Source organism: Macrobrachium rosenbergii, chromosome 53 (genome assembly GCF_040412425.1).
Source record: "Macrobrachium rosenbergii isolate ZJJX-2024 chromosome 53, ASM4041242v1, whole genome shotgun sequence".
Lineage (NCBI taxonomy): Eukaryota > Metazoa > Arthropoda > Malacostraca > Decapoda > Palaemonidae > Macrobrachium > Macrobrachium rosenbergii.
Window position 1 is genome coordinate 51,844,393 of NC_089793.1, and position 25,558 is coordinate 51,869,950.

The window sequence follows — 25,558 nt, forward strand, 5'->3', positions numbered from 1 at the left end:
AAGAGATTCTTAGGTTAACCAGATAGAGGAATTCCTTTTAGTCTTTAGAATTCCTAGGCAACAGTGATAATATAATCACATGAACTTAGGTTTAGTACGTTTTAAGTATCTTAGTCTTTGATAGTTTCCTACGAGAGTCAAGGGGTGCTCTAGTAGGCTAGGCTATTTCGTCGGCACCGAGATACTGCTTCGCTCGCCAATCGTCGGACCTTATCCGGAGGATCAGCGGCTCGGCACACTGCTTTATTTCCCTCCATACATGAGAGGCTATGAATAGTCACATGGGAGGTCACCATACTCCTCCATACATGAGAGGTTCTGAAGAACCACATGGGAGGTCGACGGACTGAGACAGTACGGACCTGACGGGCGATCACAGTACTCTCCATCATGTCTCATCACCAAAAGCAACGATTGATAAGGTGAGTGTTTAACTACATAGGCATCCTAGCCGAGAATACTGACCTGACTAGTTTAAAGTACTCTCCAACATGTCTCTTCACTGAAACCATTGATTGATATGGTGAGTGTTTGGCTAAATGGATATCTTATGCAGAGCAGATTGGTGAGCTACCATCTCTGCGGTTGTCAAAGGGGCATGCAATAGAATTGATCCCTCCTCCTCTAAATGTTGTTAATCGGGCTAATTCAGGTGTTCAGGGAGTGTATTGCAATACGAAGTTTTCTTAATAAAACTAATATTGTAATACTTACCTGAACACCTGAATGATTCCCACCCTCCTTCCCCACATCAATTTTGACCTTGAATAAAGCAATTGACGAAAATGGGGCGTGTCGGTGCACACCTGTGTCAGCGTTGCCAACCGTTTGTTATGGTAGCTCAAGTGACAAGATTTTACCTGCAGCGTTGGTAATGCTGGCTGTTAAAATTCCCACTATAGTGGGATGGGTAGTTGAGAGTTGTTCGGGCTAGTGGGATTAAGGGCTAATTCAGGTGTTCAGGTAAGTATTACAATATTAGTTTTATTATGAAAACTTCATATATCAGACTTCTTCCGTTAGGACAAATTTACTAGGGCACACTGCAGACGTTGGTTATGCTCAACTTATAAAACAGTGTAAATGTAGGTTGAGTCCTTTTAAACGGAATGTGGTTTAAGAAGTATATGCTCGACCGTGACCTCAAAGAACCAAGTAATAGTCCTTGGAGTTGCCCAGAATCCCAAGTTAATTTTCCATTATACCCCACAAACCTACAAAAAACCTCCACTTCCTGTCCTGTGGATGGACCTGAGAAAGCCTGAATGGCTTCTGTTTTGTCTAGATAAGGCCTAATTTCCCTCATGAGTTACTATATGACAGGAACTCTATTGTATCTCACTTTGAAAAAATTGGCACTTTTGCAAAGTGAGTTTCATCTCATTGTGCTTTAATGCTTCCAATACGTAAATCAATTCATTCTATGTTCTTTTGTCATCCTCCCTGTGACTATAATATCATCTAAATAGACGAACACCCCATCCCCAACGATCGACGACAGGACTAACATCATTATTCTGAAAACATGACTAGGTGCATTTTTCAGTCTGAAGGTGAGATGCCGATATTCATATAACCGATCCTTCACAATGAAAGCTGTTGTTTTCTCTACTGTCCTCATGAACTGGAATTTAATGATATCTGACCTCTAAATCTAATGATGAGAAAAGCCTATTACAATGGACTCTGACTCCTCAATTTGATCAAGTTTCCTAGATCTAAACATAAACCATCTTTTCTCTTAACCACAACAATTAGGGACAACCAGGGACTCACTACTCTGAATAATCCCCTAACCGTTTCGTTCTTCTGTTTCCATCTCTTCCTCCCCTTGATAACAAACAGGGACCCTGTAAGGTCTTAAGAGAATGGGGGGATGATCTGTGCCAATGTGCGTAGTTGTGTACAATTTCCTCTACTTCCTCTTGGTACCCTGTAATAGCAGCTCTCGTGTGCCCCATAATGTAACTTGGAAGGGTGACAGCTGCCAAAGTCTGTACTAGCATGCACTCCTCCAAATCACATAGAATTCCCTTCAAATTGTATTAGAATATTTGTTACATTAACAACTGCTATATAATTTCTTCCCTTTTTTAACGTAACGCGCACTATATATCTCTTTTGGGATGTAATCCTGCCATCCAACATGAGGCTTAACAATGTACAACGTTCCTTGTAATGCTTAGAGGGCTTTACAAGGAAACTCGCCATCATCCTTGTAGAGCCCATCTCACCTCTCTTAGGGGTAGTTGAGATTCCACTGTGTCTACTGAAATTTACATGACTCACAAATAATTCACGACCATCTAGAAATACAAATCGTACTAGATTTGCATATATTTCTACTCTTGTATGTAATTTCAACCTGTGTTATTTCCAGAGCTCATGCAGCGTCCATTGCTTGATTTGTCTTTATTAGATTCTACTGAATTCTAACTCAAGAGAACCTGGATATCATTGCTCCTTAACACTTGAAAGATTCGTCCTTATTAATCCTTTCTCCCTCTAGTGTTATTGCATCCCTTTGTGCATGCTTGGTCCTTATTATTTCTGTTTTCCTTAGAAGTATTTTGGTTCCAATGTCTCTGGATATATGATGCATTCCATTAAGCACGATTTTCAAATTTTGTGGTTTGATGGTTAAGACAATATCACTTGCACATTCTAAGCCTATAAAGCTTCTATCGATACTCCAATCTAAACTTCCTCTTCCATCTCTGATCATCTTTTGTTTTAAAAATCTGTGAGAAGGGAAAAGAGCAGAGGTGAAATAACGTTCCTTTAAAGAAACCCACTATTTAATGGAAATTCAATCGACAAGACCTTACCAGCACTAACTTTGCATTTTATTCATTCATGGATAATTTCAATTAGCTTTTCACATTTCGCAGGAATGCCACTGAGTGACCAGAGCTTCCTTAATGTTGTCAAATGCCTTCTTCTTATTCAGTGAAAGCCACAGGAAAGAGACTTAAATTCCATGCACTGCTCAACTCATGTCTTTTCTGAAACCAGCTTGACCATCCTTAAGCTTTTTACCAATTTTTTTTTCTCCAGCCTGTTGAGAATATTTTCGTTACAAACAACATCAGGTCTCCTCTCTTTGGTACGTAAGCTATTACTTCCAATTCCAAGTCAGTTGGCTTTGTTTCCTCATTCCATATTCTGTGAAATAATATATTTAGTACACCAGCTGTTGTTTCAGTTATAGCTACAATCAACTAATGCAGTGTTTCCATCATAACCTGGTGTTTTCCAACTTGTGAGTTTCTTCATTACTGATCCTACTTCAAAAATTGTGAATTGATTCACAAGCACATTCAGGTCTTCCTCCGCTTCTGGTCTATCACTCAAATTATACGCCTGATTTCTCTTATTCATGACCTTAGAAAAATGCTCAGTTGTTTTTCATCTTATAATTTTCACCCATCCCTCCCAAAAAATCCCAAAGAGGCTGTACCCTGATATACATACTGAAGGGAAAGAGCAAGAAAAAAAAAAGAAAAGAAAAACATAGTCTGCACTCTTTTGAAAAGAGGAAATTGCAGATTCGGTGAAAGATGTCACTACAAACATCCCAATATATGTCACAACTATGAAATTTATGGCAAATGTGCATATCTGGATGGCTATGAGGTTGAATGCAGCGATCTACATCCAAAAGTATGTCGGAATCTGAAAGAAGGAAAAGGTTGCAAATTCAACGAAAAATGCAATGCATGCATCCTGTTGCCATGAGGAACGAAAATCAAAAGCAAACACATAAAAAATCAAAGTAAAAATGAAACAAACAAAGGAAAGAATAAAGAGTATGACGAAGGAAAAAAGCAAGCCGGCACCACGTTAAGAAATGTCAGCACCACGATATGAGGCATCAGCTGCCAGGTACAGTGCAACAAAGCAATGTATCTACGATGCAAATGGATGGTGCAGATATGGAGATAGGTGCAGATACAAACACAAAATGAATAATTATGAAGATGAAAGATCAACTATTTTGGAAAAGTTGGATTTTTTAATGTCCGAAGTTATGGAAATGAAGAAAAGAACAACATATCAGAACAGGAAAGAGACATGGGAAAATCCTTATTATTACCCATATTAGATAATAGGGATAAAATTCAAACCATCATAGTGATGAATGCACAGGGTTTAGTTTCGAGTAACTCAAAAAGGAAAATAGAGTTCTTAGAAGAACTAACCCAAACTGAAAAAATAGATATAATGAATATGAGTGAAACCTGGTACTCACAAGAGACTGGTAATGATGATCAGATAAAGGGTTTCCAAACTTATAGATCAGATAGAAAAAATAGGAATCAAGGGGGAACCGCGATATATGGGAGACGTAAATGAAGGAAAAATCTGTGAGAAATATAGTAACACAGAATGTGAATTAACCCTTAAACGCCGACTGGACGTATCGTACGTCGACTAAAATTGTCTGTTGGGTGCCGAGTGGACGTACCGTACGTCGACTACAAAAAATTTTAACCTTCAGTCAAATTTAACTCGACCGAAATGGTCGAAAAACGCAATTGTAAGCTAAAACTCTTACATTCTAGTAATATTCAATCACTTACCTTAATTTTGCAACAAATTGGAAGTCTCTAGCACAATATGTGGATTTATGGTGAATTTTAAAAAAAAAACTTTTTCCTTACGTCCGCTAGGTAACTCTGCCGAAAATTTCAGAAATTCTTTTGTCATTTTGTCGTAATTTTTGCACCGTTTTATATTAGCCGTTACATAAGGTTTTATATATGAAAATGTGCGCAATTTCATTTAAAATAGAACAAAAATCAACCCATGGTTGTAGCTTTCATCAGTTTGGAAATATTTTCATATAAATCACGATAAGTGCCAAAATTTCAACCTTTGGTCAAATTTAACTCGACCGGAATGGTTAAAAAACGCAATTATAAGCTAAAACTCTTACATTCTAGTAATATTCAATCATGTCCCTTCATTTTGCAACAAACTGGAAGTCTCTAGCACAATATTTCGATTTATGGTGAATTTTTTAAAAAAAATTTTTCCTTACGTCTGCACGCGGTAACTCAGCCGAACATCTCAGAAATTCTTTTGTCACTTTGTCGTAATGTTTGCACCGTTTTACATTATTCGTTACATAAACTTTTATATATGAAAATGTGTGCAATTTCATGTAGAATACAACAGAAAATAAATCATGGGTGTAGCTTTTATCAGTGTGGAAATATATTCATATAAATCAAGATAAGTGCCAAAATTTCAACCTTCGGTCAACTTTAACTCGACCAAAATGGTCGGAAAACGCAATTGTAAGCTAAAACTCTTACATTCTAGTAATATTCAATCATTTACCTTCATTTTTCAGTAAATTGGAAGTCTCTAGCACAATATTTCGATTTATGGTGAATTTTTGAAAAAACGTTTTGCTTACGTTCGCGCGGTAACTCGGCCGAAAATTTCAGAAATTCTTTCGTCATTTTGTCGTAATTTTTGCACCGTTTTATATTAGCCGTTACATAAGGTTTTATATATGAAAATGTGCGCAATTTCATGTAAAATACAACAAAAAACAACCCATGGTTGTAGTTTTTATCAGTTTTGAAATATTTTCATATAAATCACTATAAGTGCCAAAATTTCAACTTTCGGTCAACTTTGACTCGACCGAAATGGTCAAAAAACGCAATTTTAAGCTAAAACTCTTACATTCTAGTAATATTCAATCATTTACCTTAATTTTGCAACAAATTTGAAGTCTCTAGCACAATATTTCGATTTATGGTAAATTTTTGAAAAAAAACTTTTTCCTTACGTCCGCGCCAGAAATTCTTTCGTCATGTTCTCGTAATGGTTGCACCGTTTTATATTAGTCGTTACATAAAGTTTTATATATGAAAATGGGCGCAATTTCATGTAGAATACAACAGAACATAACTCATTGTTGCAGCTTTTATCAGTTTGGGAATATTTTCATATAAATCACGATAAGTGCTAAAATTTCAACCTCCGGTCAACTTTGACTCGACCGAAATGATCGAAAAACGCAATTGTAAGCTAAAACTCTTAAACTCTAGTAATATTCAATCATTTAACTTCATTTCGCAACAAATTTGAAGTCTCTAGCACAATATTTCGATTTATGGTGAATTTTTGAAAAAAAAAACTTTTTCCTTACGTCCGTGCCAGAAATTCTTTCGTCACGTTGTCGTAATGGTTGCACCGTTTTATATTAGTCGTTACATAAAGTTTTATATATGAAAATGTGTGCAATTTCATGTAGAATACAACGGAAAATAATTCATGGTTGTAGCTTTTATCAGTTTGGAAATATTTTCATATAAATCACGAGAAGTGCCAAAATTTCAACCTTCGGTCAACTTTAACTCGACCGAAGTGGTCGAAGAACGCAATAAGCTAAAACTCTTACATTCTAGTAATATTCAATCATTTACCTTCATTTTGCAACAAACTGGAAGTTTCTAGCACAATATTTCGATTTATGGTGAATTTAAAAAAAAAAAACTTTTTCCGTACGTCCGCGCAAGGTAACTCGGCCGAACATCTCAGAAATTCTTTTGTCACTTTGTCGTAATGTTTGCACTGTTTTACATTAGTCGTTACATAAACTTTTATATATGAAAATGTGCGCAATTTCATGTAGAATACAACAGAAAATAAATCATGGTTGTAGCTTTTATCAATTTTGAAATATTTTCATATAAATCAAGATAAGTGCCAAAATTTCAACCTTCGGTCACCTTTAACTCGACAGAAATGGTCGGAAAACACAATTGTAAGCTAAACCTCTTACATTCTAGTAATATTCAATCATTTACCTTCATTTTTCAATAAATTGGAAGTCTCTAGCACAATATTTCGATTTATGGTGAATTTTTGAAAAAAACGTTTTGCTTACGTCCGCGCGGTAACTCTGCCGAAAATTTCAGAAATTCTTTCGTCATTTTGTAGTAATTTTTGCACCGTTTTATATTAGCCGTTACATAAGGTTTTATATATGAAATTGTGTGCAATTTCATTTAAAATACAACAAAAAACAACCCATGGTTGTAGCTTTCATCAGTTTGGAAATATTTTCATATAAATCACGATAAGTGCTAAAATTTCAACCTTTGGTCAACTTTGACTCGACCGAAATGGTCAAAAAACGCAATTGTAAGCTAAAACTCTTACATTCTAGTAATATACAATCATTTACCTTCATTTTGCAACAAATTGGAAGTCTCTAGCATAATATTTCGATTTATGGTGAATTTTGAAAAAACTTTTTCCTTATGTCCACGCCAGAAATTCTTTCGTCACGTTGTCGTAATGTTTGCACCGTTTTATATTAGTCGTTACATAAAGTTTTATATATGAAAATGTGTGCAATTTCATGTAGAATACAACAGAAAATAACTCATGGTTGTAGCTTTTATCAGTTTTGAAATATTTTCATATAAATCACGATAAATAGAAAAAATTCTACCTTCCATCAAATTTAACTCGACCGAAATGGTCGAAAAACGCAATTATAAGCTAAAACTCTTACATTCTAGTAATACTCAATCATTTTCCTTCATTTTGCAACAAACTGGAAGTGTCTAGCACAATATTTCGATTTATGGCGAATTTTAAAAAAAAAACTTTTTCCGTATGTCCGCGCGAGGTAACTCGGCCGAACATCTCAGAAATTCTTTTGTCACTTTGTCGTAATGTTTGCACCGTTTTACATTAGTCATTACATAAACTTTTGTATATGAAAATGTGCGCAATTTCATGTAGAATACAACGGAAAATAAATCATGGTTGTAGCTTTTATCAATTTTGAAATATTTTTATATAAATCAAGATAAGTGCCAAAATTTCAACCTTCGGTCAACTTCAACTCGACTGAAATGGTCGGAAAACGCAATTGTAAGCTAAAATTCTTACATTCTAGTAATATTCAATCATTTAAATTCATTTTCCAATAAATTGGAAGTCTCTAGCGCAATATTTCGATTTATGGTGAATTTTTGAAAAAAACTTTTTGCTTACGTCCGCGTGGTAACTCGGCCGAACATCTCAGAAATTCTTTCGTCACGTTGTCGTAATATTTGCATCGTTTTATATTAGTCGTTACATAAAGTTTTATATATGAAAATGTGCGCAATTTCATGTAGAATACAACAAAAAAATAACTCTTTGTTGTAGCTTTTATCAGTTTTGAAATATTTTCATATAAATCACGAGAAGTGCCAAAATTTCAAACTTCAGTCTTTAACTCGACCGAAATGGTCGAAAAACGCAATAAGCTAAAACTCTTACATTCTAGTAATATTCAATCATTCACCTTCATTTTGCAGCAAACAGGAAGTCTCTAGAACAATATTTCGATTTATGGTGAATTTAAAAAAAAAAAAACTTTTTCCGTACATCCGCGCAAGGTAACTCGGCCGAACATCTCAGAAATTCTTTTCTCACTTTGTCGTAATTTTTGCACCGTTTTACATTAGTCGTTACCTAAACGTTTATATATGAAAATGTGCGCAATTTCATGTAGAATACGACGGAAACTAAATCATGGTTGTAGCTTTTATCAGTTTTGAAATATTTTCATATATATAAAGATAAGTGCCAAAATCTCAACCTTTGGTCAACTTTAACTCGACCGAAATGGTCGGAAAACGCAATTGTAAGCTAAAACTCTTACATTCTAGTAATATTCAATCATTTACCTTCATTTTTCAATAAATTGGAAGTCTCTAGCACAATATTTCGATTTATGGTGAATTTTTGAAAAAACCTTTTTGCTTACGTCCGCGCGGTAACTCGGCCGAAAATTTCAGAAATTCTTTCGTCATTTTGTCGTAATTTTTGCACCGTTTTATATTAGCCGTTACATAAGGTTTTATATATGAAATTGTGTGCAATTTCATGTAAAATACAACAAAAAACAACAGATGGTTGTAGCTTTTATCAGTCTGGAAATATTTTCATATAAATCTCGATAAGTGCTAAAATTTCAACCTTTGGTCAACTTTGACTCGACCGAAATGGTCAAAAACGCAATTTTAAGCTAAAACTCTTACATTCTAGTAATATTCAATCATATACCTTCATTTTTGCAACAAATTGGAAGTCTCTAGCACAATATTTTGATTTATGGTGAATTTTTGAAAAACTTTTTCCTTATGTCCGCGCCAGAAATTCTTTTGTCACGTTGTCGTAATGTTTGCACCGTTTTATATTAGTCGTTACATAAAGTTTTATATATGAAAATGTGTGCAATTTCATGTAGAATACAACAGAAAATAATTCATGGTTGTAGCTTTTATCAGTTTTGAAATATTTTCATATAAATCACGAGAAGTGCAAAATTTCAACCTCCGGTCAACTTTAACTCGACCGAAATGGTCGAAAAACGCAATTGTAAGCTAAAACTCTTAAACTCTAGTAATATTCAATCATTTACCTTCATTATGCAACAAACTGGAAGTCTCTAGCAAAATATTTCGATTTATGGTGAATTTAAAAAAAAAACTTTTTCCGTACGTCCGCGCGAGGTAACTCGGCCGAACATCTCAGAAATTCTTTTGTCACTTTGTCGTAATGTTTGCACCATTTTACATTAGTCGTTACATAAACTTTTATATATGAAAATGTGCGCAATTTCATGTTGAATACAACAGAAAATAAATCATGGTTGTCGCTTTTATCAATTTTGAAATATTTTTATATAAATCAAGATAAGTGCCAAAATTTCAACCTTCGGTCAACTTCAACTCGACCGAAATGGTCGGAAAACGCAATTGTAAGCTAAAATTCTTACATTCTAGTAATAATCAATCATTTAAATTCATTTTCCAATAAATTGGAAGTCTCTAGCGCAATATTTCGATTTATGGTGAATTTTTGAAAAAAACTTTTTGCTTACGTCCGCGTGGTAACTCGGCCGAACATCTCAGAAATTCTTTCGTCACGTTGTCGTAATGTTTGCATCGTTTTATATTAGTCGTTACATAAAGTTTTATATATGAAAATGTGCGCAATTTCATGTAGAATACAACAAAAAAATAACTCTTTGTTGTAGCTTTTATCAGTTTTGAAATATTTTCATATAAATCACGAGAAGTGCCAAAATTTCAAACTTCAGTCAACTTTAACTCGACCGAAATGGTCGAAAAACGCAATAAGCTAAAACTCTTACATTCTAGTAATATTCAATCATTCACCTTCATTTTGCAGCAAACAGGAAGTCTCTAGAACAATATTTCGATTTATGGTGAATTTAAAAAAAAAAAAACTTTTTCCGTACATCCGCGCAAGGTAACTCGGCCGAACATCTCAGAAATTCTTTTCTCACTTTGTCGTAATTTTTGCACCGTTTTACATTAGTCGTTACCTAAACGTTTATATATGAAAATGTGCGCAATTTCATGTAGAATACGACAGAAACTAAATCATGGTTGTAGCTTTTATCAGTTTTGAAATATTTTCATATATATAAAGATAAGTGCCAAAATCTCAACCTTTGGTCAACTTTAACTCGACCGAAATGGTCGGAAAACGCAATTGTAAGCTAAAACTCTTACATTCTAGTAATATTCAATCATTTACCTTCATTTTTCAATAAATTGGAAGTCTCTAGCACAATATTTCGATTTATGGTGAATTTTTGAAAAAACCTTTTTTGCTTACGTCCGCGCGGTAACTCGGCCGAAAATTTCAGAAATTCTTTCGTCATTTTGTCGTAATTTTTGCACCGTTTTATATTAGCCGTTACATAAGGTTTTATATATGAAATTGTGTGCAATTTCATGTAAAATACAACAAAAAAACAACAGATGGTTGTAGCTTTTATCAGTCTGGAAATATTTTCATATAAATCTCGATAAGTGCTAAAATTTCAACCTTTTGTCAACTTTGACTCGACAGAAATGGTCAAAAAACGCAATTTTAAGCTAAAACTCTTACATTCTAGTAATATTCAATCATATACCTTCATTTTGCAACAAATTGGAAGTCTCTAGCACAATATTTTGATTTATGGTGAATTTTTGAAAAAACTTTTTCCTTATGTCCGCGCCAGAAATTCTTTTGTCACGTTGTCGTAATGTTTGCACCGTTTTATATTAGTCGTTACATAAAGTTTTATATATGAAAATGTGTGCAATTTCATGTAGAATACAACAGAAAATAATTCATGGTTGTAGCTTTTATCAGTTTTGAAATATTTTCATATAAATCACGAGAAGTGCCAAAATTTCAACCTCCGGTCAACTTTAACTCGACCGAAATGGTCGAAAAACGCAATTGTAAGCTAAAACTCTTAAACTCTAGTAATATTCAATCATTTACCTTCATTATGCAACAAACTGGAAGTCTCTAGCAAAATATTTCGATTTATGGTGAATTTTAAAAAAAACTTTTTCCGTACGTCCGCGCGAGGTAACTCGGCCGAACATCTCAGAAATTCTTTTGTCACTTTGTCGTAATGTTTGCACCATTTTACATTAGTCGTTACATAAACTTTTATATATGAAAATGTGCGCAATTTCATGTTGAATACAACAGAAAATAAATCATGGTTGTCGCTTTTATCAATTTTGAAATATTTTTATATAAATCAAGATAAGTGCAAAATTTCAACCTTCGGTCAACTTCAACTCGACCGAAATGGTCGGAAAAAACGCAATTGTAAGCTAAAAATTCTTACATTCTAGTAATAATCAATCATTTAAATTCATTTTCCAATAAATTGGAAGTCTCTAGCGCAATATTTCGATTTATGGTGAATTTTTGAAAAAAACTTTTTGCTTACGTCCGCGTGGTAACTCGGCCGAACATCTCAGAAATTCTTTCGTCACGTTGTCGTAATGTTTGCACCGTTTTATATTAGTCGTTACATAAAGTTTTATATATGAAAATGTGCGCAATTTCATGTAGAATACAACAAAAAATAACTCTTTGTTGTAGCTTTTATCAGTTTTGAAATATTTTCATATAAATCACGAGAAGTGCCAAAATTTCAAACTTCAGTCAACTTTAACTCGACCGAAATGGTCGAAAAACGCAATAAGCTAAAACTCTTACATTCTAGTAATATTCAATCATTCACCTTCATTTTGCAGCAAACAGGAAGTCTCTAGAACAATATTTCGATTTATGGTGAATTTAAAAAAAAAAAAACTTTTTCCGTACATCCGCGCAAGGTAACTCGGCCGAACATCTCAGAAATTCTTTTCTCACTTTGTCGTAATTTTTGCACCGTTTTACATTAGTCGTTACATAAACTTTTATATATGAAAATGTGCGCAATTTCATGTAGAATACGACAGAAACTAAATCATGGTTGTAGCTTTTATGAGTTTTGAAATATTTTCATATAAATCAAGATAAGTGCCAAAATCTCAACCTTTGGTCAACTTTAACTCGACCGAAATGGTCGGAAAACGCAATTGTAAGCTAAAACTCTTACATTCTAGTAATATTCAATCATTTACCTTCATTTTTCAATAAATTGGAAGTCTCTAGCACAATATTTCGATTTATGGTGAATTTTTGAAAAAACCTTTTTGCTTACGTCCGCGCGGTAACTCGGCCGAAAATTTCAGAAATTCTTTCGTCATTTTGTCGTAATTTTTGCACCGTTTTATATTAGCCGTTACATAAGGTTTTATATATGAAATTGTGTGCAATTTCATGTAAAATACAACAAAAAACAACCCATGGTTGTAGCTTTTATCAGTCTGGAAATATTTTCATATAAATCACGATAAGTGCTAAAATTTCAACCTTTTGTCAACTTTGACTCGACAGAAATGGTCAAAAAACGCAATTGTAAGCTAAAACTCTTACATTCTAGTAATATTCAATCATTTAACTTCATTTTGCAACAAATTGGAAGTCTCTAGCACAATATTTTGATTTATGGTGAATTTTTGAAAAAACTTTTTCCTTATGTCCGCGCCAGAAATTCTTTTGTCACGTTGTCGTAACGTTTGCACCGTTTTATATTAGTCGTTACATAAAGTTTTATATATGAAAATGTGTGCAATTTCATGTAGAATACAACAGAAAATAATTCATGGTTGTAGCTTTTATCAGTTTTGAAATATTTTCATATAAATCACGAGAAGTGCCAAAATTTCAACCTCCGGTCAACTTTAACTCGACCGAAATGGTCGAAAAACGCAATTGTAAGCTAAAACTCTTACATTCTAGTAATATTCAATCATTTACCTTCATTATGCAACAAACTGGAAGTCTCTAGCACAATATTTCGATTTATGGTGAATTTAAAAAAAAAAAAACTTTTTCCGTACGTCCGCGCGAGGTAACTCGGCCGAACATCTCAGAAATTCTTTTGTCACTTTGTCGTAATGTTTGCACCATTTTACATTAGTCGTTACATAAACTTTTATATATGAAAATGTGCGCAATTTCATGTTGAATACAACTGAAAATAAATCATGGTTGTAGCTTTTATCAGTTTTGAAATATTTTCATATAAATCAAGGTAAGTGCCAAAATTTCAACCTTTGGTCAACTTTAACTCGACCGAAATGGTCGGAAAACGCAATTGTAAGCTAAAACTCTTACATTCTAGTAATATCCAATCATTTACCTTCATTTTTCAATAAATTGGAAGTCTCTAGCACCATATTTCGATTTATGGTGAATTTTTTAAAAAAAAGTTTTATATTAGCCGTTACATAAGGTTTTATATATGAAATTGTGTGCAATTTCATGTAAAATACAACAAAAAACAACACATGGTTGTAGCTTTCATCAGTTTGGAAATATTTTCATATAAATCACGATAAGTGGTAAAATTTCAACCTTTGGTCAACTTTGACTCGACCGAAATGGTCGAAAACTGCAATTTCAAGCTACACTTACAGTCTCGTAATATTCATTCAATTACCTTCATTTTTCAACAAACGGAAAGTCTCTAGCACAATATTTCGATTTATGGTGAATTTTTGAAAAAACTTTTTTTTACGTCTGCGCGTTACAAATTCATGCATCATTTTGTGATAATATTTTCTCTGTGTTGCTTTGATCGTTTTACAGTTTGTTATATACCAAAATCGTCGTAATTTAGTGTACAATATAAAGAAAAAAAAATATCTCGTTAGCTTCAACCGTTTTGCTCACAGCGCGATTTGTATTCAATTATATATGAAATTTTTTTTCGTGCTGTCATATATTTCAATATTTATATATGATAATGATATTTTTTTCATTTCTGATGGCTGCATACTAAACTTCAGGCAATGGCAAAAAAGGAGCCAAAAACGAACTCTTAATCTTAAAAACTAAGCGTGCTATAATTTTTTGAAAAAAGCTTTTTTTCCGCTTCGGCGCTCACTCCCGAACGCCGCCGGCATATGACAGATACTTGTAAATAGACGCTGGGCGTTAGAGGGTTAATAGCAGTAGAATTTGAATCTGAAAAATTAGTAAACATTGTAATATACAGACCCCCGAATACTAAAGAGTTTGACATAATAATTGACAAATTGGATGATATACTCGTATGTAGAAATCACAAAGACTGGACTATACTCCTATCTAGAGACTTTAACTTTCCTTTCGTAGAATGGAAAGAACGAATAGGAGACTGCAGTTGTATTTATACATATAAAAAGAAGAGTAATAGTAGTGCAGAAGATAAGAGGCAATTTGAAAAGCTATTAGATATGCTACTAGAACATAACATTCAGCAAATAAATCACCTACCAACAAGAAAGGATAATATTTTAGACCTAGTATTTGTGAACGAGGTGAACTATGTTAAAGAAATAATAGTGTATAAAACGAGTATTTCAGACCATAATGTCATAGAATTAACAGTCCGTTCCAAAGCATATGAAAACAAAGATAAGCAAGAGAAGAAAAAATTGGAAGGATATGGAAAATATAATCTCTATAGTAAAAATATAAATTGGTCAAAAATAAATGAAGAATTAAACGAAGACTGGGAAAACATATTCGTAAGTGATAATAGAGGGGTAAATACAGATATATTATATAAAATATTAGAGGAAATAGTGCAAAATATATACTGAAGAAGAAAAGTAAACATCAGTCACGCATACCAAAAGACAGAAGGATCTTGTTCCAGAAAATCAGAAAGTGGAAAAAAGCTCTTGCAAAAGAAAAGAATGCATGGAAAGTGATGGAGCTAAAAAGTAAGATAGAAAATGCAGAACAAAAGATTATACAGTCAAAAGAAAAAGAAAATCAGGACCTTGAAGAAAGGACCCTACAAAATATCAAGCAAAACCCAAAAATCTTTTACTCATATGCAAAAAAGATGAATAAAATAAGAGTAGAAATAGGCCCTCTAAAAATTGAAGGGCGATTAACAAATGAAAAAAAGGAAATATGTAACATATTAGCAGATAGATATAAGAGTGAATTCACACCTAGAATTGATAATGAAGATAATGATACAGAAATAAGAGGTGAAAATAGTGAATATTTATCGGATTAAAAATGGATCAGCAGCAGGACCTGATGGTGTTCCTGCCATTTTGTTAAAGAAAGTGGTTCATTGAATCGCAAAGCCGCTCGCAATATTATTAAGACAAAGTATAGATACAGGCAAGATTTATGATAAGCATAAATTATTGTATATTACCCCAACTTTCAAAGGTGGATCAAGACTAGAGGCAAGCAATTATAGGCCTGTGAGTCTGACATCTCATATTATGAAAGTTTACGAAAGGGTAATGAAAAAATATATAATGAAACATTTAATGGAAAATAGTTTGTTTAATATAGGACAGCATGGTTTTGTACCTGGAAGAAGTACACAAACCCAACTGTTAGTCCACCATGAAAGCATATATAAAAATATGATAAACGAAAAAGATACAGATGTGGTTTACCTAGACTTTGCAAAAGCTTTTGACAAGGTAGACCATAATATATTAGCGAAAAAAATTAGAAAACATAACATTGTGGATAAAGTAGGAAGATGGATAAAAGAATTTTTGCAAAATAGAAAACAGATAGTGATTGCTAATGATGAGAAATTGGATGAAGCTACGGTAATATCCGGTGTGCCACAAGGTACGGTGTTAGCTGCATTGCTGTTTGTGATTATGATTGCAGACATAGACAGTAATGTTAAGGACTCGGTAGTGAGAAGTTTCCCTGATGACACAAGAATAAGTAGAGAGATTAATTGTGATGAAGATAGGAACTGGCTACAAAGAGTCCTAAACAATATATATAAATGGGCAGAGGTAAATAGGATGGTATTTAACTCTGATAAATTTAAATCAATAAACTATGGTGATAAAGAAGGAATGCTATATGCATATAAAGGACCTAATAATGAGACAATCACAAATAAGGAAGCAGTTAAAGACCTTGGTGTGATGTTGAATAGGAATATGTTATGCAATGACCAAATAGCAATAATATTGGCAAAATGCAAAGCAAAAATGGGAATGTTGTTTTGGCACTTCAAAACAAGAAAAGCCGAACACGTAGTCCACTTGAATATTGCAATATAATATGGTGCCCTCACTACCAAAAGGATATTGCACAAATAGAGAGTGTACAAAGGTCCTTTACAGCTAGAATAGAAGAAGTTAAGGACCTTGACTACGGGGAAAGACTACAATTCTTAAATTTATATAGTCTTGAAAGGAGAAGAGAACACTACATGATTATCCAGGCATGGAAACAGATAGAAGGAATTACTGAAAACATCATGGAGCTAAAAATATCAGGAAGAGCAAGCAGAGGTAGATTAATAGTGCCCAAAACTATACCAGGAAAACTAAGGAAAGCACACAGGACATTAATCCACCACACACCAGCATCGATAATGCAGCGTCTATTCAATGCGCTACCAGCTCATCTGAGAAACATATCAGAAGTGAGCGTAGATGTGTTTAAGAATAAGCTCGACAAATATCTAAGATGCATCCCAGACCATCCAAGACTGGAAGAGGCAAAATATACCGGAAGATGCATTAACAATTCTCTGGTAGACATCAGAGGTGCCTCACACTGAGGGACCTGGGACAACCCGAACGAACTGTAAGGTCTGTAAGGTAAGGTCTAACAGGCAGTTCTTCTTTTTCTTTTCACACATAGAGACTTCATTAATAATTCTATGGGCCTCATACAATAAAGTAAAATGCCTAGTTGGTAGTTTTTCTGATGCAAATAAAAAAAGAAATATTTGTAAAAGAAAGATAATTTGAATCCAACGGAAAATTTTCTTCTCAGAATTTTGATAGCCTTTTCTCTCAGGTTTAATTCTATACAAACTTCTTGAAAACAGAATATTAAACAATGATTCCACGCAATGCAGTATCGTTCAGGTATGTTGACGAAATAATATGTATACGGGCCAGGGAACGAAAATGCAAATTTTTTCTTCGGTAAATTAAATGAGTTGGTCCCATCAATAAAATCTCCTTTGGAAACAGGAAGTAAGGGTAACCTACCATCTTTGTATTGCCTGATGCTCAGAATTAGCAATGGGTTTAAATATAATGTGTACAGAAAGCCTACCAATATTTCTGCCTATGTACCGTCTTATTCTGGTCAAAGCAGCGAAGTAAGAAATCGGTTTTCACAGCCATTCTTTTCAGAGCATGACGTGATGTATCCTTGGGCACATTGATGATGGAATAGATTTTTTTTTAGAAATTCCCGCAAGAAATTAAAATATCCTGATTCTGTATTAGACAACGCAGTAAGAACAGCAAACAAGACTTAACATAATAACAACAAAGGAACTTTCATCACAAAAACCCTATTTGTACTACCATGTAGTAATAATTTCAAAGATATTCCCCATCTAATTAAGAACTTTGTGTCATTGTAGTGCTTAAGAACAATAATACAATGGAACAAGCATTTACTAAGAACTCTGGACAATACTAAAGCATTATATAAATCAAATCCCACATAGGTCTTATGATAATGTTTATATTGGTCAACCTGGAAAACCACTGGAAAAGAGATGAGAACAGCATCAAAGATGTATTAAACAGGAAAAGGTGTTCGTTCATGGTAGCGTAAAGAATAATATAATTTAATGGGCAGTGGTAAAAAAGATAGTTTTTTCCAATAATATACTATAAAGAAACTTTATCGAGCTTAGTGTTATAAAAGCGCGCTTCTGAAAGAATTTGGTTGCCAGTGAAGGCATGTATGAACTCAGTCCAGTAATTTGAAAAGAAATATTTAGAATATTTAAAATACCTAGTTGGTAGCTTTTCTGATGCAAATAAAAGAAAGAAATATTTGTAAAAGAATGATAATTTGAATCCAACGGAAAATTTTCCTCTCCGAATTTTGATAGCCTTTTCTCTCAGGTTTAACGCAATTTGTATATAAACTTCTTGAAAACAGAATATTAAACACAATGATTCCACGCAATGCAGTATGGTTCAGGTGTAAGGAAGGGCGCTGACACGGGACGAGAGCGAAGGTGTGAGCCCGCCCTCACAGACAGTCAGATTTGTAAACTGGTGACTGATCTCAGAAGGTAACGAGTTTACTGCTCCTTCCTCACTTTCCTCACGTGTCAGGTGTAAATGTTTGGGCTTTAACCGTCAGTGTTCGTTTGTACTGTCACGCTCGCATCTGCATTTGCAGATTTTTACCACTATGCATCAGTCCACTCGAAGATATCTTAACCATATATAACAATAAAACTGGTCAGGATTTCAGCTTTTGTGTGACACACACACACATATATATATATATATATATATATATATATATATATATATATATATATATATATATATATATATATATATATATATATATATATATATATATATATATATGTATATATATATATATATATGAACAAAATTACAGCCATGAAGGAAAGAGTAAAACAATAAGATACTAAGTACTTTCGTCTTATTACTGAGACATGGTCACAGCAACGAAAGATATATAGAGATAAGGGCGTTTATACATGGTGGGTATAAGCCCCGAGGAATATATATATATATATATATATATATATATATATATATATATATATATATATATATATATATATGTATATGTATATATATATATATATATATATATATATATATATATATATATATATATATATATATGATGAATAATGCACTATCGCACTGAAACTGTTGTAGAAGGGAGACTCGATTATATCTAGGTTAGCTAAGAAATTAAATATATTGCGAAAACACTGAGCTTTTCCCCGTCATTGTAGGCTTTTTTCGAAAAGGTTCACAGCGGTGAACGGGAAGTCACTGTTATTATAATAGATTTCATCTTTTAATCTAAATGTCATAATGATATATATATATATATATATATATATATATATATATATATATATATATATATATATATATATATATGTGTGTGTGTGTGTGTGTGTGTGTGTGTGTGTATACATGCAGAGAGAGAGAGAGAGGGCATATTTGCAACGTGATTTTGATTTACCTAAAACGTTTTGCATAACATTGCTTGAAAGCATCTGATACTTACTTGTGTCCGTAGTAAACTTCTCCCATCATTCCTCTCCACGAGCCGTTAACGTAGCTTCCCCATTGGTTGTCTGGAGGCAAATCATAGACTTGGAAGGTGAAGTTAAGCTTCCTAGAAATTTCTCTGAGCATGATGAAACAAATTCCGCTGATCTCTGGCTTGCCTTCCTTTTTCACAATGTATGGAAAGTCATCTCCCCAACTGGCCAGGTGAAAATGATATCCGAGGAAAGTTTTGAAGCGATCGGGGAAGACATGATGCTTCTTCAAGTCATAACTGAATTCGTAACTTTGTCTGTCCGTATCTGAGATATTCTTTGAGAAAATGTTGTATGTTTCAAGCGAGATCATCGGTGGATATGTACATGAACCGTACAGTGGTTGTATTAGAGATAAGAATGGAATTTTATTCAGTGTTTTATCATTCAGTAAGTGCTGTCCAAAGCCACCTGAACTTACGTCAAGAAGGAGAAGGTATTTTGGATGCGAACTTTGAAGGAATGAATGCCTTAGCAAATTTATCACTGAAGCTTCTTCCTCACTGAGCATCAAAATATAGATATACAAATCATTCTGCAACTGCTTTGACCATTCCATATTGTCATTAGCTAAATGACTGAAATCAAATAAAATCAATGAGATCTGGATTTGAATATCCTGAAGAAGATTAATGATGTCATAGGAATTTTGCTGACCATCATGGACGATGACCAGCGGTTGATCTGCAAAGGTCAATATTATTTTCTCAAACAAATTTTCTTTGTATCTTTCATTGCATTTGTCAGAACAAGTGTTTCTTCTCTTCCCTGGCCCCAGTTGATTCTCTGTGTATTTGTCCTGCACCTCAAACTGGGAATATCCGTTATGAGTAATCTTCAGATATTCAACCTTATTTTCCTCCTTCCAAAACAAAGGTGGTACTTCCGTAAAGGTTTCATTTTCAGGGCCTTCCGAGAGAAGCGTTTTGAGGTGAGACTGCATCAGCCCCTTTGTAATACTGGCAAAAGATGCAAACACACAGAAATATCCAAAGATCGGAGGAAACTCCATGCTGATCCTGGAATAAAAGAAAGGGTAAAACATATTTCCAAAAGTTTTACCTTTCGCAATAGTTAGTCTGCAACTGAATTGTTTTTAATCCTGTGTGCCAGTGCTTATTTTTGTCAGTAATACCCTGTGAACTAGCATATGATCAATTCTGAAAATTTCTTTGCGTTTCTTATATTGTTAATAAGCAAAATCATCATAGTATCCAAATAGGAAATACTCTTAGCGTTGGTGTCATTAGTCATTCATTTTGCAAGCTACTTCAGTTTTCCTCCTGGCTAAATTTGTGAGATGTGTTTTATGCTGAACTGCAATTCTGTTGTTTCAAAGAACTAGTAAATATAAAAATTTTAGATAAATGTAAGATAAGTTCAACAGCTAACATATACCACCTGAAACACTTCTTTTTGGAGTAAAATAGCCTACCGAATATTCCAGAAACAAACATGGAAGTTATTATAATCATGATCCGTTTTTCAATACCAGTTGTACCCGTTTGACTAGTTACGAAATGTGTCACAAACATAAAAAATAAAATTCTGTCTGTAGTTCAAGAGATTTAGATCTGACTGACGTGTGTGACAGGAGATATCAGCCACTTTGATTCAGTAAAACAAGGAATTGCATGTATGCCTGCTCGAGCCCTGTAATTACAGTGATTTAACAGGATTGTAATATTGTATAGAGTACAGTGTCAACCTCGAGATGTCTATCTAGGGAGTAGTGTAGTTAACCCATTATGTGCTTAATGAAAATGAGTATAACCATCGATGTGTTACCTCAGCGAGATAGTTACTTTGAGATAAACGCCCCCCATTAACAAAGTATCAACATCCAAATTATGTATGTAAACCTCAACCTAGGAAGATTCACTCTCTGTGATAGTTGCCATAAACCGTTAAAAATACTTTACTTAGGCAAAGCAAGGTCGTGTGTTTAGTAGCTATATTTCAAATGCATCCAGTGGGCAGTAAAAGCCTGGTTGTACCTTCTCTGGAACCATCTAACTCTGCTAAGATACAAACATGAAGCTCTCACTGTGCAGTAAAGATTGTCATCTTGCTCAGAGCATGGTTCCTGAGAGACAGAATGGCAAATGGTGCTGCAGAGTAGTTTCCAGTTCCCAAGGTTTGGGTCTTTACAACAAAGTCACAAGCAAATGACATACCGACAGACTCCCTACCAATATGTGAGTGATTTTATTCTAAAGGTATGATGCTCACGCTCGATGAAAGAAAAATAAACAAGATCCCGGAAAAAACTTCTGTCGCTAGTGTAAGAATGAGTGAAAAGGCTTGCTGCAATAGTACATGAGGGGATTTTAAAAACTTTCCCAAGTAGGAAGGGATACTGTCTGCTGCCCTTGATAGTCTTCCTAGAAATCTGACTTTCAAAACGATGGAATAGTCAATTTAATTCACCTGATAATTATTTTTTCCTCAGTGAATCAGATGCAACTGGCCATGTGAAAACAGTGTCACGGACAGGATTCATATTCCTCCCATTGCACTAGTTGTAGAAAGGTAAGCTAATTGTGGAGTCTGCAAGGCTTAAATATTGCTGCTGCTTCTTTTCAGAAAGTGGCATCTCTCTGTGATGTTTCTGTATAACCTCAACTAGTGAAGGTCCAGTGTGTTCAGGCTTTGACAAAGACCGTGGCAGTGTGGTAGCCTCTTGGATCTCTCCACTAGCAATGCTAGTATATCTGAAAACCATTATAGGGTCGTCCAGGGATGAACTATATTGTTATCTTGAAATTCCAGGAGAACAACACCTTGTCTTGGCTCCTCCTTCTTTATGGGAAATGAAGGAAGTCGTTCAAGTACCAAATTGTTCCCAAGGATTCTTAGAAGCACCCATTTTTCAGATCACTTGATTTTGAAAAGTTTAGCAATACATTGGCAGTTTGTTGTTGCAGCTGAAGCAAGCAAATTTACCATTGCTGCGTAAAGCAGTAGCCACAATGCCTTCCAGAGATTCGTGCCCATCAACATCAGGCTCATCTGTTAACCAGGAACTAGTTAGACCTGTACCAGATATTGACCTTATCACCATGAGTGATAGCATTCCCAGGTGTGAATAATACCAGCACAGCCGAGAAACTGAGAGCCTCCTGTCGCCTTTCAAAATATTTGTCACCAAATCATTCCCACTGCTCACTAAGGTATCAGCTTACAGCTGATACCTTAGAGGGTAAGGTCTGGGCACCATTTCTGGCTACAGTTTTGAAAAAGTTGCGCTATTTCTCTGCAATGTAGCTTATCAATTTATATCATATAACTTATTTCTGATTGGTGGTTATATGGTAGTTATTGCAGGCTAATGTTAAGCGAATAAGCAGCAAACTGTTCCATTAAAAAGTATTTTTTATTGAGTTAATAAATTCATTAGTTTTATTCAATATTTTAATTCTTCCCAAATGGAAGGGGTCAAATTCCAACATGCAGTCCCCGCCCTTTTTACAGACTTTGTCAGTATTATGACATGTTAGATGTTTTAGTTCTATCAGCAGGGGGACAGTAAATCTCTATGCCTGAGCCAGTTCGTTATTAGTAAAAATATGGGCCTGGATTACTAAAAAAAAAAAAAAACTCCACGCTTGAACTCAACTGTAAATCTTTGTGGTTACATGATTATTAGATAAAACTATGGCCAAACAAAGGAACATTAGTCAACTAGATAAATTAAATTAGCTTAGGAGTCACTTTGACTTGAAAACCTTAAATTTAAATTCTAGAAAAACAGTAGGTTCAAAATCACAGACTTAGGTATGTCAAAATATAAATTAAGAGATGAGTCATTTTTTCATTTGCGCCATTCCCATAGCAGCGCTAATATGTTACAGTTTCGAGAAGAGATGAAGTCATGAATTTTCTGTAAACGTCTGGAATTTCAGAAAAAACATCGATTTCTTAGAGACACTTTTTTTTTTTTTTTTTTAGAAAAAAATTGCTTAGTAAGATGTTGATGAAATTTTTTATATTTTATTAATGTTTAACAGCATGTCAACACAATGTTCAGGAAGATATGCATAACTGTTTGTTTGAGACATTTCCAGGCCAAGTTGACCAAGATAATGGAGTACCTCTGCGGGTATGTGATGTCCGTGCCAGAATTTCCAATGGCGGTAAATCATATAAATAGTAGCCCATAGTTAGTAGAGCAGAGAAGACCAGAGAGCAAGACAAATTTCAGGTGTACCATCATCTCACATAGATAGAAAAAAAGGACACAGTGTTTTCAGTTCTGCAAACCAGTTCGTCATTTGATTTGTTGATAGCCCCTATAGAATAAATAGTATATAGTAATGGAGCATTGAAATGTATGCCATATTATCCTTGATGGAATGTGAGACAGTGTTAGCATGTTTAAGAAAGCTTGGGGCGAGATAAACGCTTGTGTCAGCGTATTCCAGGCTGTTTGTAAACTGTGGTTCTTGCAATGTGTGAAAGAAATTTGGGTCTTGGAAATCTAGGTGCCTCACATAGGCTCGAGTGTTGACCCTGTTGACCTGTATCATGTCACGGGCTCTCCATGTCACGAGGGAATGGCGGGAGAATGTTCTAGAATTATGGGTGTGTGCATAAGTCCGCTCGAAAGGGGGTCATTGAGCGGTAATATATTCGTATCTCTAGGACAGATGAGTGATCAGGCAGTAACTTGAATTGTGAAAGTTCTGCCTGGTGAGGGCACTAGACTTTTGCCAGTAAAGGTGAGAAGTGATCTTTTCCTTTTAAAATGCCCGATTGGACATTGAGTTAATTGTGTACTCTGTTGGTTTCATTGACATTTTATTATTGAAATATTTTTCCCTCTTTATTGTCTTGCATATTTATCATTTATAACCTTTGGGATGTGTTGGGTGATTTTGGAAACATGGGAATTCTCCCATTTATGCATTTATTTGTCTTTGTGCTTTATTTTAAAATTGACCTTTTGTTTCAGATGGATTTGTTAGTGGTCACATGTTTAGGGAATTTCTGACATATAACTATGACTTCGGTCATGACAGACTTTATTATTTTTGGGAGTATGTAATGATTGGTGTCAAAATGTATTTACCAGTCCGAGAGTTTGATTTTTCATTTACTGTTTTTGCCAGAAGTTAAGGACAGTCTTTGACCTTCTCTTCTTTAATTTTTCTTTTGCTTTGTTATGTTAAGTGTGGGAATAAAAGCTGTATTTTGGTAGAACATGATTTTCGTCTAGCCTTGATTTAATTTGAGCTATGACACGAGATAGAGGGGTAGGAGATGAAAACTGACATTCCTAGGTTGACTTCGATGAGCAGGGGTGACAGTGTTGACTTTAAAGGTAGGTTGTTTCTTGTGCTTTGAGATTTAGGATTTTGGTTGTGGAAGAAGTCGGGAGAAGGATAAAACAGATTCAAGAGAGGAGCCTTTCAAAAGACGATCCCTGACTATCACAAGTGCAAAAGTTTTGTGAATAAACTTTGTATCTTTGTGTACATACTGTGCTTTAATCACACCAAGTGTAAAGACATTGGGCACTACCTTTGATGAACTGTGCATAACACTATTGTGTGATAAAAAATCTGGGCTCTGACCAAGATATTTCAAATGGCAGTGCTTTGATGTAATTTTACTGTTAACCTAAAATTTAAGTATATTTCAGCACTGTAGCAAAAGAGATAGTAAAACTTGTGGTGCTAGCTAGGGACCATGATTTTGAAGGCTGAGAAATGAGGAATTTTGTGAAGGAACATCAGCCCCTAGCTCACATAGTGCAAGAGAAGAGGCTGAAGTGCAGAAGCTAGAGGCTGGAAGAATAGAAGCTGAAAGACAGGGTGATCGGGACTTTCAAGTCTTAAGACTCACATCAAAAATTAGTAGTGGAATGTGAGAGAGAAAGGGGAGCAGAACTAACATCATTCAGGGGCATCATTTGGGGGGGCAACTGTCCCCAAAGACTCAAGTTGTCCCCCCATGCCTCAACTTGCCCCCCACGCCTCAACTTGCCCCCACGCCTCAACTTGCCCCCCCACGCCTCAACTTGCC

At 34.5% G+C, this 25,558-nt stretch overlaps 1 protein-coding gene across 1 annotated transcript in view; it reads right to left on the reverse strand.

The window, feature by feature from the left end:
- LOC136834153 (glutamate receptor ionotropic, kainate 5-like) overlaps positions 1–19,844 on the reverse strand; it is a 55,211-nt gene extending 35,367 nt beyond the window's left edge. Inside the window, exon 1 of the mRNA XM_067096417.1 lies at positions 19,495–19,844. Coding sequence (XP_066952518.1) covers positions 19,495–19,844 — 350 coding nt within the window. The remainder of the gene's footprint in view (positions 1–19,494) is intronic.
- Between the last annotated feature and the right edge of the window lie 5,714 nt (positions 19,845–25,558).